Raw genomic sequence first — 13,778 nt, 5'->3', positions numbered from 1 at the left:
AGCCTCTGGGTCTTTCCACTTACTCTCCCTCCATCACCTCACATATCCACGCGGTTCACTCCTTACCTCCTTCCTGTTTTTATTTAGATGTTACCTGTTCACTGAGAACTTCCCTAGCATTTCAAATACTGTCCCTTCTGCCCAGTGTCCCTACCCCTTTTGTTTATTTCCCTTTTTAGCACAATCGCTATTTAAACTGTCTCCAATTAAAATGTAAACTCAGGGGGCCAGGATTTTTGTTGTTTTGTACACTGTTGTGACCCCAGCATCTAGAACAGTACCTGGCACATCATATATATATTCAGTAACTCTTGAATGCAGGAGTGATAGACCCCACCCATGTGTCCAGGGAAACACAAAGCAGGGGAGCACCCAGTATGAGGCAGATGAGTGGGGGCAGGCTCCCTGATGACGAGACTGGGAATAGCTGTCAGGTGGACCATCTTAGTGGGGAGACCAGGCTTAGAGGCCAAGGGCTGAGTATGAAGAAGAAGCTAGAGATGGGTTTGCCTGGGCAAGACAGAGAACCCCTGGGATGCAGGGTGAGATGGTGATACCTATGGCCATGGAGTGGTGTTGAGACCAAGTGAGGCCTTCATAGTATGTTCCACAGGAGAGGTAACAGTGGTATTCTTGAGCAGAGAGGTGGATAAAATAGGTGGGGGGAGGAACTGATCCCAGTGGCCACATTTTCACACCTTTCTAAATCCTATGCTGGCCCATATGTCTTCTTCCACCCCTCACACATCCCAGAAGGAGGAAGACATAGAATTTGTGGGGATGTTAGTGAGTAGCCAGCAGCAGCTTCCACGTAGCTGTTTTCTCTCCCTCTCACCATATTTCTGTGACCTCAGTGTCTTCCTGGAGGAAGGGATGGGCACCATCTCCTTAGCTGTTTTCATTCCTCTTCGGTGATCCCTGCCACTTTTCAAGGGATGACAGGTTTGTATGGGACTCAGCTTTGACAGAAGTAGTCATTTGCAGGCTTGGTTTTGACACCCTGGGAAGGATGTGTGTCTGCTGGGTCCAGGGGGCTGAGGGAGACATGGGCTTCCTCCTCCCTCTTCAGAACATGCGGTAGCCATTTCAGAGGAGCTGATTTAGAGAGGCATGGGCATGTGGTATAAGACCAGCTGCTTGGTTTCCAGAAACTGTCAGAGCCAGCATCATCCCAAGAGCCTACACTGTGGGCCTATAGGATATGCTGTCTGCCCTTGTCCTAAGGAAGGAAGGGTGGGACTGAATCTCTGGATGTCCTCACTGGTGACACTAGTGTCAGGACAAGGAAGTTAGGATGGTCTCACCCTGGTTGTATTGCACAGCCTAACAGAGGTCCTGGTCAGTGGGTAGCTGGGGGCAGGAAGAGTCAGGAGGCTCAGTTCCCAGTGGCCCCCTCCACACAGCTGTCACACATGGCAGTCTGCTCTCACAATCCAGCTCAGGCTGCCCGCTGAGCTTCCCCCTTAGCAGCTGTTGGGTGGTGAGTACTAGTGTTTTCCCCCATCCTCCCCCTCTCTGCTTGCAGCAACCTCTCGGGGAAGGCCAGCAGATCTCTTGGAGGAGACAGTTCCCAGACTGTCGTGTTCTTGGCAGTGCATGCACAGAAATCAGGAGAGCTGGGCCCGCTGGAGTGCTCCCCTTGGGCCCTTCCCTTGGAATGGAAGTAGTAGGGATGTTGGTGGTGGGGAAGGATCTGGGCCTCTCAGCTTCCTCCCTTAGCGGGGGCCCAGGAAGTAGTTCTACAACTCCCGCCATCCCTTCCTCCATCTTGGACCCCTGTCTTCATGCAGCAGGGTAGGCAAGAGAGGGGACAGAGAGCCCTTCTTCACGAGGGACAAGGGGACCTAGGACAAGAAATGATAAGGGCAAGAAATCACGGCTGGGCTAAGAATTCTGTCTCATTCCTTTCTGAAAAGGTCTCCTTGCTCATTCATTCAGGAGGACTGTGGGGCCCCATTTTGTGTGTGGGAGCAGATCAAGGAGCAAACTTGAGGCACTGCGCTATACAGAAGCCTCCTGCTTCAGTGGCAGTGAGCGGGGTGGTGATTGATCTTTTTTCTGTTTTACCAAGTACTGACTCCTCCTGGATCTGTCTGTTTACTCTTTTCCCCAGGCTCCTGAGCCTGCGCTAGGCACACCAAGGGTGAGAGAATAAAGACTGCAGAGGTTCCCTGAGCCTGTGCCCTTTCAGAGCTGGTTAGGAGAGGAGGAACAGCACTTGTCCTCACCATTGGGAACACTTAGAGTAACTGGGGGTATAAAACCTGTTTGAAAGCCAGAATAGTCAAGAGAAGGCTGGCACTATTGAGTTTCCTGGAGGATATACACCAGGAAGGAGGTGTCCTCCTGCCTGGAAGAACACAACAGGAGGTCGATGAGCAGCTGCAGAAGGCAGCACAAGCCACCACCCCTACCCAGGAACTCTGCTTCCTGGGCCTGCCTTTGAAACTGCTCAGTCTCATTGTGTTTCTCTCCTACAGACACCCCTGTCCTGGCAAGAGCCAGATGGCGAGCGGGCCAGCTCCTGCACACATAAGCGCTCAGCGTCCTGGGGCAGCACAGACCACCGAAAAGAGGTAACTGGGTAACTGCCTCTTGGACCCCTGGATGCTTCAAAGGGCAACCACACTTCACTTACCAGTGTCACTTTCCTCCACCCAGCCTTTTCCTGAGGAGATGGCCCTTCAGCACTGACTTAGCAACCTAGATCCTCCTGCTAGGGAAGGACCAGGCCAGGGGCTGCTGGTGCCTTCTAGCAACCAGGCACAGGGCCACAGACACTGCTGTTCTCATTTTACATTTGAGGTTGGTGCCACATAAGTGGTTCAGAAACTGAAGGAAGATAGGGAACAAGTTCCAGGGAATTAGGAACCCCCAACCTCACTTACCACCTAACTATTCACTCATTTTTTGAAAAGAAGAGAAAAATTCCTAAATGCTTTGTTCTGGCCCTCACTCTGCTTCAGGAGGGCTCAGGGCACTAGGTTGAGTCGGGAGGCACAGGCTGGAATTCCAGGGCTCCTCTGACATGGCATGAAGATCAACTTGCCAGGACTCACTCTTGACCCTTCACAAAGGAAGTTGCTCCTGTCCTACTCATTGCTGAGAACAGTGAGAGAGTATGAAGTGAATGCACTGGAAGTTTAAGGCTAAGAAGTTATTAAAAAGTATTTAAAGTCTTCAACGATCAGAGTAAGCAAGTTACTCACACCAAGTGTGGGGAGTTGTGGTATGAGTGATCCACAATGGCAAATCCAAAAGCATTTTTGTTCATAAATTTTCTGGCTGTGGACAGCAGATCTACTCTCTGAATTCTCTTTAGGCTTACATTTCTATAGCTCTGCATCCTGTAAGCATTTGCCAGCTGAGGGCAAGGAGGTCCAGAACTATAAATGTGATAAGGAGAATATCCATACTTGATGATACTCTGTAATTGTGACAGGGCATGGAAGTCAAGATGAAATGGGGTAGTTCTTCTAGAGAACCTATTCTTGCATGGTATATTTTTAAATGGGGGGAAATATTTCTATCCTTCTGGTTTCCGGGCCACTGGGGTCATTGAGAATGTATGGCCATAGACTTTCAAAACACCTTCCTCTGCTATTAGTGGAGCAGCATGCCATGCCCTTGCAATCTGTCAGAAACACAAGGTTCCAGTGTTGCATATTTTCAATTTGTGGAAGACTGATCTATTTATAAAATATGTAGTATTGTTTTAAAAATACAAGAGTCTGGTTAGTGAGACATCCAGCTTGTTTGAGGAACTGATCTTCACAGATTTTAACCACCACTGAGTCATTTTGAGATGGAAGATTAACTTCCATGTCCCTTTTATGCATCTTCGTGGGCCCGTGGCAGGGACCACACCTGGGAGGAGGGACCCAGTACATTTTTGTTTTGCTTCACATGTCTCTGCTCTTCCTCTTTCCGCCTGCTAGATTACCAAGTTGAAGCAACAATTGCAGAGGACAAAGCTGAGCCGTAACGGAAAGGAGAAAGAGCGGGGTTCCCCACTCCAAGGGGACCATGCCGTGCGGGGAGCACTGAGGGTATGTTTTCTCCCCAGATCTGCTCCCCTCTGTCTTCCTCCATAGTGGGCTCGCCTAGTGGGCAGAGTTCTCTTGGGTCTTATAGCTACTAAACCCCACCACATTGCATGCTTTGTGGCCAGGTGGGGGACCAGGTGAAGTTTTAGTCCAAACTCAGATTTGTCTGAGTGATACTGGAAAGGCTCCTCCTTGTTCTGAATGTCTATGTCCTCTAACCCCATCTCTGTGCAATTGAGGCAATGACTCTAAAATCACACTCTAGACCTTAAAGTTCCAACTTTCAGAGAAAACCCCACCAAATGGGCCAATGGCAATCTAACTGTCACCAAATTGTCCTTTATTCATTTGGTCCTGCTATATGGACATGACCATTACCCTGTGGTCAGAACTGATTCCTGGACAGGCCTTGGTGGAGCTTCACCTAATTGTTTCATTTGCCTCCTCCTCAGGCATCACCTCCCAGCTTCCCCTCAGGGTCCCCTGTCCTGCGACTCAGCCCCTGCCTGCACAGGAGCCTGGAAGGGCTCAACCAAGAGCTGGAGGAGGTGTTTGTGAAGGAGCAGGGTGAAGAGGAACTGCTGAGGGTGAGTAGCAGCTGCTCCTTGAATGCACCAACAGGAGGACAGGCGGTGTCAGGGGAGAGGGGAGGGCCCTGTCTGGGTCTCTCAGGCTGTAGATATGTAAACAAGAATGTGCAAACACCTGCCTGCCCGAGCAACACAGAGGAGCTCATTAGTCTCAAGTGGACTTAAGCATAGGGGTGGCAGAGGTGGAGGCTGGACCTGGGGAAGGCTTTGTGATGGTGAATAGAGGAAAGGAACGAGGTTGGTAGAGGAGAAGGTCCCCAGCTGGGAGCAGCAGGCGAGGCATCATTCTTTGGCCAAACTGCCAGCTCACTGTTCCTTGAATCTTTGGCACCTTTACCCACCTGTATCTCAGCGCATGCCACCCCATTGCTGCCACCACTTCCCTCCCTCCAACTTAACCTTAACAAGCATCCATCCTAGTGCCCAGTTGCCCCTGCGCAGCCTTCTCCCTGCCCCACTCCCAGGCAGAATTCTATGCTACCTTTTCTGCAGTCTCAGGCACATTTTTATACTGACGCAGTACAATTGGGGAATGCCAGTTGGACAGTATTAATATAATTCTAGTGGGTCCACTCCTCGGTTTATGATTTACCTCTTGGTTGATTTTTAATTTGGATACGTGCAAGATTTCATATACACCAAAACATGCATACGGTTTAGTGAGCTGGGGGTTCGAGTTTAAAAAGGAGGGAGCAATAGGTATTTAATACATGATAATCGTCTGCATGCTCACCCTGCAATGGCTCACAGCACACACAGTATCTTGGTGCCTTGTCCCTGTTATGTCCTCCTGCGTACAGCACTCACTGTTGTGTTCCCAGAGGCCTCCAAATGAAGGTCCCTGCCCTCATGAGGCTTGTACACTAGCGGGGTGACACTTTGATCACACTGCACAAATGAATGTGTCATTATACATTGGACTGCCAGGCTAGAAGGGAAAAGAACAAAGTGCCATGGTAGGAGAAATGGGGTTTCTTGAGGTTGGGATATGGAGTTGGGTCAGGGAAAAGATCTCGAGCACAGGGTGTTCTGTTGTGTGTGTGTTATGAATGGGTGCTGAAAGGAAGGATGTGGGGGGGTACCCTCAGCGTCACTGCAGTGCTATAGGCCTGAAAAGATCCTGGAGTGAAAGTCTCCCCCTCTTTCTCTGTCAGATCCTTGAGGTCCCTGATGGACACCGTGCTCCTGCTCCTCCCCAGAGTGGCAGCTGTGATCACTCCCTCCTCCTGCTGGAGCCCAGCAACCTTGCCAGCTCTCCTTCCATGCTCCTGGCATCCCCCCAGCCTTCTGGCCAGGCCAGCCGTGAGGAGCACCGGGGTGCCAGTGAGCTGGCATCTGTCCCCACTGACAAAGGTAAGCCATGGAGCCGAGGCAGCAGGGCTGACACTGGACTACAGGAAGGGCTTCTCTCCTTCTTCCCACCAAGCAGTTTCAGGCCCAGCACAATTTGTGAGCCAACTAGAATATCTTTGTTAGTCTCTCATTCTGCACACTATACAAATAGTAATGTCCATTTCATCACATCCTGATTTGTAGTTTATAAATTCTGTACCTATGCTTTTACTGAATCTTCAGTGGAGTCCAGAAGAGCAATCCTTCCTGTCCCCACTTTTGGATGAGGTTTAGTGTGCTATAGTAGAAGGCCAGCATACTACTCATTACCAACATGAGCCTTCAAGGTTACTGGAAATGATCAAAATAAGAGAAGGTGGTCTCTTGCCCAGGGCCCAGTTTGACCAGACAGATGCCCAAACTTTCTGATTCCAAAGCCTGACTTTCTCCTGTGTCCTGGCTCTTCATGGAGAAGGAGAGATAGGATTCCTACCTCCTACTAATGACCCATATGTTATAAAGTACTGTGCCTGCATCACCTGATTGGATTCTCACAGCCACCCCATGAGGTAGGCTGGTCAAGGGCACATGAGGTAGACTGGATTTCTCAGGGACAGAACAATCTAACAATAAACACAGGTAAATAGAGCCTGCAGTTAAGAAGGAATAAATGTGAGAGAAATACAGATAAAGTGAATTTTATAACCTAGGCAAAGTACAGTCACTGATTAGAAAATAAGAAGAATTTTATCCTCTGAGTGGGGCTGCGTAAAGGTGGTTCCTCAGAGTTAGTACAAGAGTGCTCCCTGCAAGGAGGAGTATGTGTTCCAGACTGCAGCAAGGAGAAGCCCTGCCATGCGGGCAGGCAGGGTCAGTCAGGGCAGCACAGTCTCAGGAGAAGGCAGAGAAGGACATCCTATAGAATTCCTTTAAGTCTAAGGTCCAGTCCTTTTCCACCTCCTGGGAATGCAGAATTGGCATAAGACCTTCTTTTCCCATCAACTCCACTGTTCTCATATTCTGTCATATGCTATGTATGCCTGTAAGCTACACATAAGTCTTTTTAAGGTACAGCATGAAACACAGCAGCCTGGTTAGCATAGTTGCTACCACCCACTCCATCACATACCTCCCAGCCTCACCCCTTAACACCCAACGTCTGAGCTGAGGAAAGCAGAGGCCTTCCTGGACTCGGTCTTGCTCTGTTTGCAGCCTATTCTCCAGGCCACCCAGCCTTCCTTGAAGATGGCAGTCCATCTCCAGTCCTTGCCTTTGCCGCCTCCCCTCGGCCCAATCACAGCTATGTCTTCAAACGGGAGCCCCCAGAAGGCTGTGAGAGAGTGCGTGTGTTTGAAGAGGCCACGTGAGTACATTATGGACAGGGCCTGGGAGGGAGGGACAAAGATGGAGGGCAAGCCCTGTTTTATCCCACCTGACAGGCCCTTTTTCACTCTTGGGCTCTGTCTTGTCTAGAGGTGTTGGCAACATCAGATTTTCAGTATTGTGGTTTTCCCATGATCAAACTTGTTGACATTACCTACTCTGAGCACTTGAATCTTTGCTTATCATTATCTCCATAGAAACCTGCTCTCTACCCACATGCCAGCCATAAGCGCAGCAGGAGCTGGAAAGGAAAGATATTGGAAACCTAAGCCCTTTGTTTCTTCCTTTTTTTTTTTTCCTCCTATCCCTGGAGAAAGTGTGAAAATTTTCTAGACCATGATCAAAGAGTGGGGGAGAGAGAGAAAATACTAGTAGTACTTCACCCTGTGGCTATAGTGGTTCAAGTATCATGAACTTCCAGACAGAAATTTGCAGACCTTGCAAATAAAGACTGTGGAATATTCCAAACCAGACTGGATAGTTCAGAGGCCATTCTTTTGCTGATTTCTTCACAGTTCCTTCCTGTTAGAAGATTGAGAGCTGATCTTCAAAGCACATACAGAACCCCCTAGCAGGCCCCATACAGGTCCTTTGGTTTCTTCTGCAGCTTCATATCCATCACGCAGATTCACCTTGGAAGCTGTGGTTTCAGGGGCAGTCAGGGAGTTGAGTCATGGTGTGTGAATGAAGCTTGAGCTAGGACTAGGTTCTGGGCATTGAGGGCACCATTTGTATCTTAAATGAGGGAGAGGACAACTTATGAGGGTGGGAGTTTGTTCCTGCTATTGCTGTTGCCTGATGTCCTTTAAGACCTCTGGGTTCTCTGAGGTGTTGTGGAAGCAAGAGGCCAGCACTCGTAGCTTAAGCAGATTCCAGGCTCTTGGGTCCTCCCTCATTCCATGTTATAGGCGAGCAGTCACAACCTGGAAATGCTGGTAGAAATTAGGCTACTGCATGTCGTGATTCTTCCACAGACTTATAATGCCAGAAACAGTCTTCTCATCTCATCTAGCTTCCTGCCTCTGCATTACCCTTGTAAGAGAGTGGTGACCAATTTGTTATTTTCTAAGACATCCTGGGTTTTAAATTCTGTAGCTTATGAGGTCTCTTCATTTCACTACCTTTCCTACTGGGACATTCTTGTATGTAGCGATTCTTTTGCCACATTTTTCCCAGCTGCTGTCCCCTCTAAGATCGCCTGGAGTTCTCAGGGAGGGAATCTGGCTGCTCAGGGTCATGCTGGTTGCACTTATGTTCTTGGAGTGTTGCTTGGTCTCCTCTTGGTGGCACACCAAAAACATTCCCTCTTTTGCCCATTCCCCACTCCTCCATAAAGAAGGATTTTTTTTTTTAAGATGTTGACAGTCCTTTATTTTATTCATTTATTTATATGTGATGCTAAGAATTGAACCCAGTGCCTCACGCATGCTAGGCAAGCGCTCTACCACTAAGCCACAACCCCAGCCCCAAGAGGATTCTTTTAAACACTTCTCTGGTGGGGACACCTTGCCACAGAAGTTCCCAGGCCCACAGGCCTTCCCCTGGCACATGGCCCCATCTTCCCACTCTGCCCCCTCTTCCCACTCTGCCAGTGCTCTGCTCTTCTCCCACCTCACTCTTTTTCTCAGGCCTTGGAATTATTAGGATTCTAGGATTAAAATGGAAATTAATGTATCAATCTTTACCCTAAATGTGGTTTTCCATGCATAGTTTACTTCAATAAAAAGTAAAGGAAAAGGTAACCATGGGAACCGCCAGTGATGGAGCTCCATCATCTTCCCAGGCCTTTGCCTTCTCACCAGAAGCCTCACAGCCAGCAGCTTCTCAGGGCTGCTCACACCAGACACTCTCCTTTTTTTTATCATGAGGATTCCTTACTCAAGAGCTCACTGAACTCACCTCTTTTCATCTTTCATTCCTCCCAGTGGTCAGAAGGGCAGGGATGATTCTTCCTACATTAAAGGTGAGACGTGGGGGCGTTAAGACTCTAGATCTTCAGAGAAAGTCTAATGGCCCTCTCTTAGTTGCTGCTGTCCTGTCCTCCCAGTGAAAGTTTTGATAATCCTACCTTTCAAATGTGTTCAAGAATTAGATTCTTAAGGCCAATAGATTTCAACAGGAGCATTTTTTGCCCCTAGGTGGACATTCGGCAATGTCAAGAGACATTTTTAGTTGTCACAACTGCATGTGGAAGGGGAAGAACATGGCACTGTGGGTAGTGCTACTCTCCTGGGTAGAGGCCAGGGATGCTGTTAAACATCCTGCAATCTCCAGACACTGCTTCCCCACTTCCACCCCTACGAAAAAACTTAGGCAGCTCAAAATGTCAGTAGTACTCAGGCCAAGAATCCTGCCTTAGGCTATAAAGTCTTAGAATGTCACTGTGCCTAGATCTCTGCCTTCTGGAATGTGGTCTGCCCCTCAAACACCGTTCTCTGAAGAATATTTTCCAATGAAAAGATCCCTTGGTCTCCTTCTAGAATCACACTGTTAGGAAACTGTTCGTCCTATTTCTAGCTAAATTGTTTCCTCTGTTTAGCCATATTTAAAAAAAACAGAGCCTAAAGACTAAAGACTAAAGAGGAGCCTAAAGACTATAGTCTTTCATTTTTTGGTCAAGTTACTATCCTGTTTGAGCTGGGTACAGTGACATATGTCTGTCATCCTTGCAATTTGGGAGGCTGAGGCAAGAGGGTTGCAAGTTCAAGGCCAGCCTGGGCAACTTAGAGCTCTCAAAATTAAAAAGGGGAGGGGATGTAGCTCAGTGGTAAAGCACCCCTGGGTTCAATCCCCAGTACCATTTAAAATAAAAAAGTTACCATCCTGTTTGAGCTGAGACCCCACTCTCTGGCTATCCAGCTGTTGGCAACATCTCTCACCCTTTCTCATTGGCCATTTTTCTGTGTGTATGTGTCTGTTTCTCTCCATCCTCCAGGTCCCCAGGTCCTGACCTGGCCTTCCTGACTTCCTGTCCTGACAAGAACAAAGTCCATTTCAACCCCACCGGCTCAGCCTTCTGCCCTGTCAGCTTGATGAAACCACTCTTCCCTGGCATGGGCTTCATCTTCCGTAACTGCCCCTCAAGCCCAGGGTCTCCCCTTCCCCCTGCCAGCCCCAGGACACCGTCTCGGAAGGATCCAGAGGCCTCCAAGGCCTCCCCACTGCCATTTGAGCCATGGCAGCGCACCCCACCATCAGAAGAGTCCGTGCTTTTCCAGAGTTCCCTGGTGGTTTGAAGGGAGCCCCTCAACTTCACCATGGAGACCAGTGCCTTGGTGGCAGGCCCTTCTCTAGCTCCCCAAGGGGGATGGAGGAGTCCTTCCCTCTCGGCCTTCGAGCACTTTCACTTATTGTGTCAAAGCCCCAGGTCTTCTTTCTGATGGACACCAGCCCCTCCAAATGTGAGGGGACTTGCCTTCTCCACTAGCAGCTGGGCAGCTTACAACTCACACCTGTGTACCTGCGCTTCCCTCACTCAGTGGAAACTCACCCAAAAAGGTCTTGAGGCCCCCACCCCAGGGTGCGAGTCCAAATGACTTATAGGAGGCTCCTATTGTTATGGCGGAGTAAGCTGGCTGTGCTTGAAGGAGAGGGGAAGGCCAGATTCCCTTCCCTCTCCACCTCCAGAAACACAGAAGAGCAGACCAGAAGACAGACAGCCCAGCTCTGGGCCTCCCTCTCTTTGGAGGAGCTGACCAAAGCGGCCCTAGAGGGCACAACACTTGACCAATTCAGCTGCTGGCAGAGGGAGGAACCAAGTGTTTCCCAAGTGGCATTTTCATCTCACGTTCACCCTGACTAAAGATTGTCTTAAGCAGCAGCCCAGCCCCTGGTGGGTGGTGGGGGAGAGGGAGGGCTGGCATTCCTCCAGGTGGCAAGTGGTGACTCTACACCCTCCACCTGCCCCAGGGCCGGGCTGGATTAGAAAAATGCCTATTTTTCTTGTATTGATGTAGAAACTCTATTTTCTCCCAAAGACACTATTTTTGCAGCTGTTTGAAGTTTGTATATTTTCCGTACTGCAGAGCTTACACAAAATTGAAGAAGAATGTTAATGTTCGAGTTTTCTTGTGTTTAGAGATTGTTTTTTGCAGATCTTGGTGTTAATAGACCAAATAAATCAATAAGTATTCCCAGCAGCCTGAAGTTCTGTTAAATACCTGGGGTAGGAGGAGTGGGGTGGAGACACAGGGTACCATATTCAACACTTGTTCCTGTCTTCAAGAGAAGGAGCCCTTACTTAATACATAATTAGTGGGCCTGGGTGCTATTTGGACTCTTCACAAAGATACAGAAAAAAAAAAAAAAAAAAAAAAGAATAGGCCCATGAGAAATCTGTCCAGAACCATGTGTCCTGGAGGTGGGTTGCAGGAATCATTAGGGAAGTTACCTGTTACTCTGAGTCTAAGTAGAATAGGTTTTAGAGAGGAAATGAAGGTGTCCAAGGGGAGACAGTGCACCCTTGCACTGGCAAGGGGGACAGGATCAGGAGGACCATTCAGGTGGACTCTCATGGCACAGTAGGGAAGCTTTCACTCCTGTTGGGTATTCTCAGTGAGTGCCCCCAGCACGGTGTGCAGCCTTAGAGAATACGGAGAAACTGTCCTTGTCCTTTTGCAGCCTCTCGGTCCAGTGCTGCACCTATAAGAGTTCTGAGGCTTTGGGGGAACCATCCCAACATTCTGACAGTGCTTTGAAATTCACAAAGCATTCTCACAAAAGACATGCCCACTATGTGGTTGTTGACCACCGGAAGGACAGTCGCAATAATGACCATAACTACCTATCTCAGGCCACTTGTAACTACCATTCATTGGTTTGATAAAGCAGCAGACACCATGTTAGGTGCTTCACATGAAATGTCATCAAAATATGACAACCACTCAAGGAGAGAAATGTGATAAGTTTCATTGTACCAATGTGGGAAGGTCAAAAAGATTGAATAACTTTTCCCAAAAGACAGACACCAAATCGGGGAGCTAGGATTGGAAACCTGATCATTTGAATACATTGTCCATGTTTCTAATGACAGAGCTCTCCTGCTTGTTATTATATTGCCATTAATTTCACATGAGGAAACTTGACTCAGAGGTCAGGTGAATTGTTTGAGGTTCCCGCTGGCAAAGAAGCAGAGCTGGGACTGGAACTCAGGTCTCATCCTTGTTGCTGTTTGGTTCCCTGGAAGTGCCACGTGATTCAGTGGAGTAAGCAAAGGGGCAAGAGAGCAAAGGTGTGGTGGGGACCCCTGCCCACCACCAATAAAAAGAGCTCGGGACATACCCTGTGTCCTATCTACTTCCTCCCTCCCCATCAAAGATAGCTGGCTTGCCCCCAAAGCCTTAGTGAGTCAGGCCCCAGGCAATGGGTGTGGTGCTGCCCAGGGTTTCCTTCCTTTGCCTGAGGCAGTGCCAAAGGAGTAGGCTGCTAGAAACTCAAGGGGCCCGCCACCAGAGAATTGGGCCAGTCATTAAGTGGAGGGTTGGGGGTGGCAGTGGAAACACCTGGTGCCAGTCTTGCCCTGGCAGTTCTGTTCAGGAGGTGGAGACCTAACCCTTGGGTCGGGGAGGGGGCCAAGAAAGACTCAATAGTGGGAAAGAAGCTAGGGGTCAGCCAAAGAGTTTGCTCCATTGTTGTGAACTGGAAGGCCTTGAAGAAAATTCACTTCCATAAGCTTGCATTTCCACCTCCAGGATGTGAGGAAATAAGATAAGAGTTGAGAAAAGAGTAATGACTAATAATATCTTAAATATGCACATCACAATTTACAGTTTATAAAACACTTTCACAAACAGCTCATTTGATCCTCAGAAGAGTCAAGGGGCGACAACGCGGCTATTCCTAATGATCTCTAGTTTTCTAAACCTTGGCTCAGAATTTAGTCTACACGTGTAGTATGCTCTGACCTTAAGTTGACAAGAGAGCCCTGACCTGCAGCAGCTTACCCCGCCGCTCTGCTGCTCTTCTAATCCAGGCCTTGAACGCTCTGGAGGAGCCGGCTCGAGTTGCTGACGCTGCCCAGCTGCTAGAGGGCGCCCAAGCTCCATTCTCCTTCTTGGTGTTAGGACCCAGCAGAAGCCCGGCTGCTGACCCGAAGAAAGACTATTTGATCGGCTCTGCCGGCGTACCTCCTCCTTCCCCGCCCACCCGTCTATCTTCGCGCAGCGCAGCCAATTAGTGACCTCCACATCCTTATACGTCATCATTACACGCCCGGACATCTCCCAAGGCACTCCGGCGAGCTCCGGGTTGCAGTTGTCTTCGGAGATGCCTGGTAGGAAAATCTCGAAAGCGAGGCTTTAACCTCGTAACAGCCGACTCTCTTGACCACCAGGAATGGAGCCAAGGTCCCAGGGCTGGTCTGCTTTCCTAGAAAGCGGTTTCTTCGTCTTGAGGAGTTTCCCTCTCGGCAGCCCTGAGCGGGCAGTTC

At 49.1% G+C, this 13,778-nt stretch overlaps 1 protein-coding gene across 2 annotated transcripts in view; it reads left to right on the top strand.

The window, feature by feature from the left end:
• The window catches only part of FAM117A (family with sequence similarity 117 member A), a 42,772-nt gene extending 31,370 nt beyond the window's left edge, over positions 1 to 11,402 (top strand). Inside the window, exons 3-9 of one of the 2 annotated variants that reach the window (XM_079134286.1) lie at positions 2,481 to 2,576; positions 3,939 to 4,049; positions 4,499 to 4,633; positions 5,791 to 5,989; positions 7,181 to 7,331; positions 9,135 to 9,314; positions 10,287 to 10,424. In XM_079134286.1, the coding sequence (XP_078990412.1) occupies positions 2,481 to 2,576; positions 3,939 to 4,049; positions 4,499 to 4,633; positions 5,791 to 5,989; positions 7,181 to 7,331; positions 9,135 to 9,297 (855 nt within the window). In that variant the 3' untranslated portion in view covers positions 9,298 to 9,314; positions 10,287 to 10,424. Of the gene's footprint in view, positions 1 to 2,480; positions 2,577 to 3,938; positions 4,050 to 4,498; positions 4,634 to 5,790; positions 5,990 to 7,180; positions 7,332 to 9,134; positions 9,315 to 10,286 lie in introns of both variants that reach the window. The other variant, XM_079134285.1, reaches the window with a different exon arrangement.
• Positions 11,403 to 13,778: the final 2,376 nt, after the last annotated feature.

Source organism: Sciurus vulgaris (genome assembly GCF_902686455.1).
Source record: "Sciurus vulgaris genome assembly, chromosome: 3".
Lineage (NCBI taxonomy): Eukaryota > Metazoa > Chordata > Mammalia > Rodentia > Sciuridae > Sciurus > Sciurus vulgaris.
This window is presented reverse-complemented; position numbering and strand designations above follow the sequence as displayed.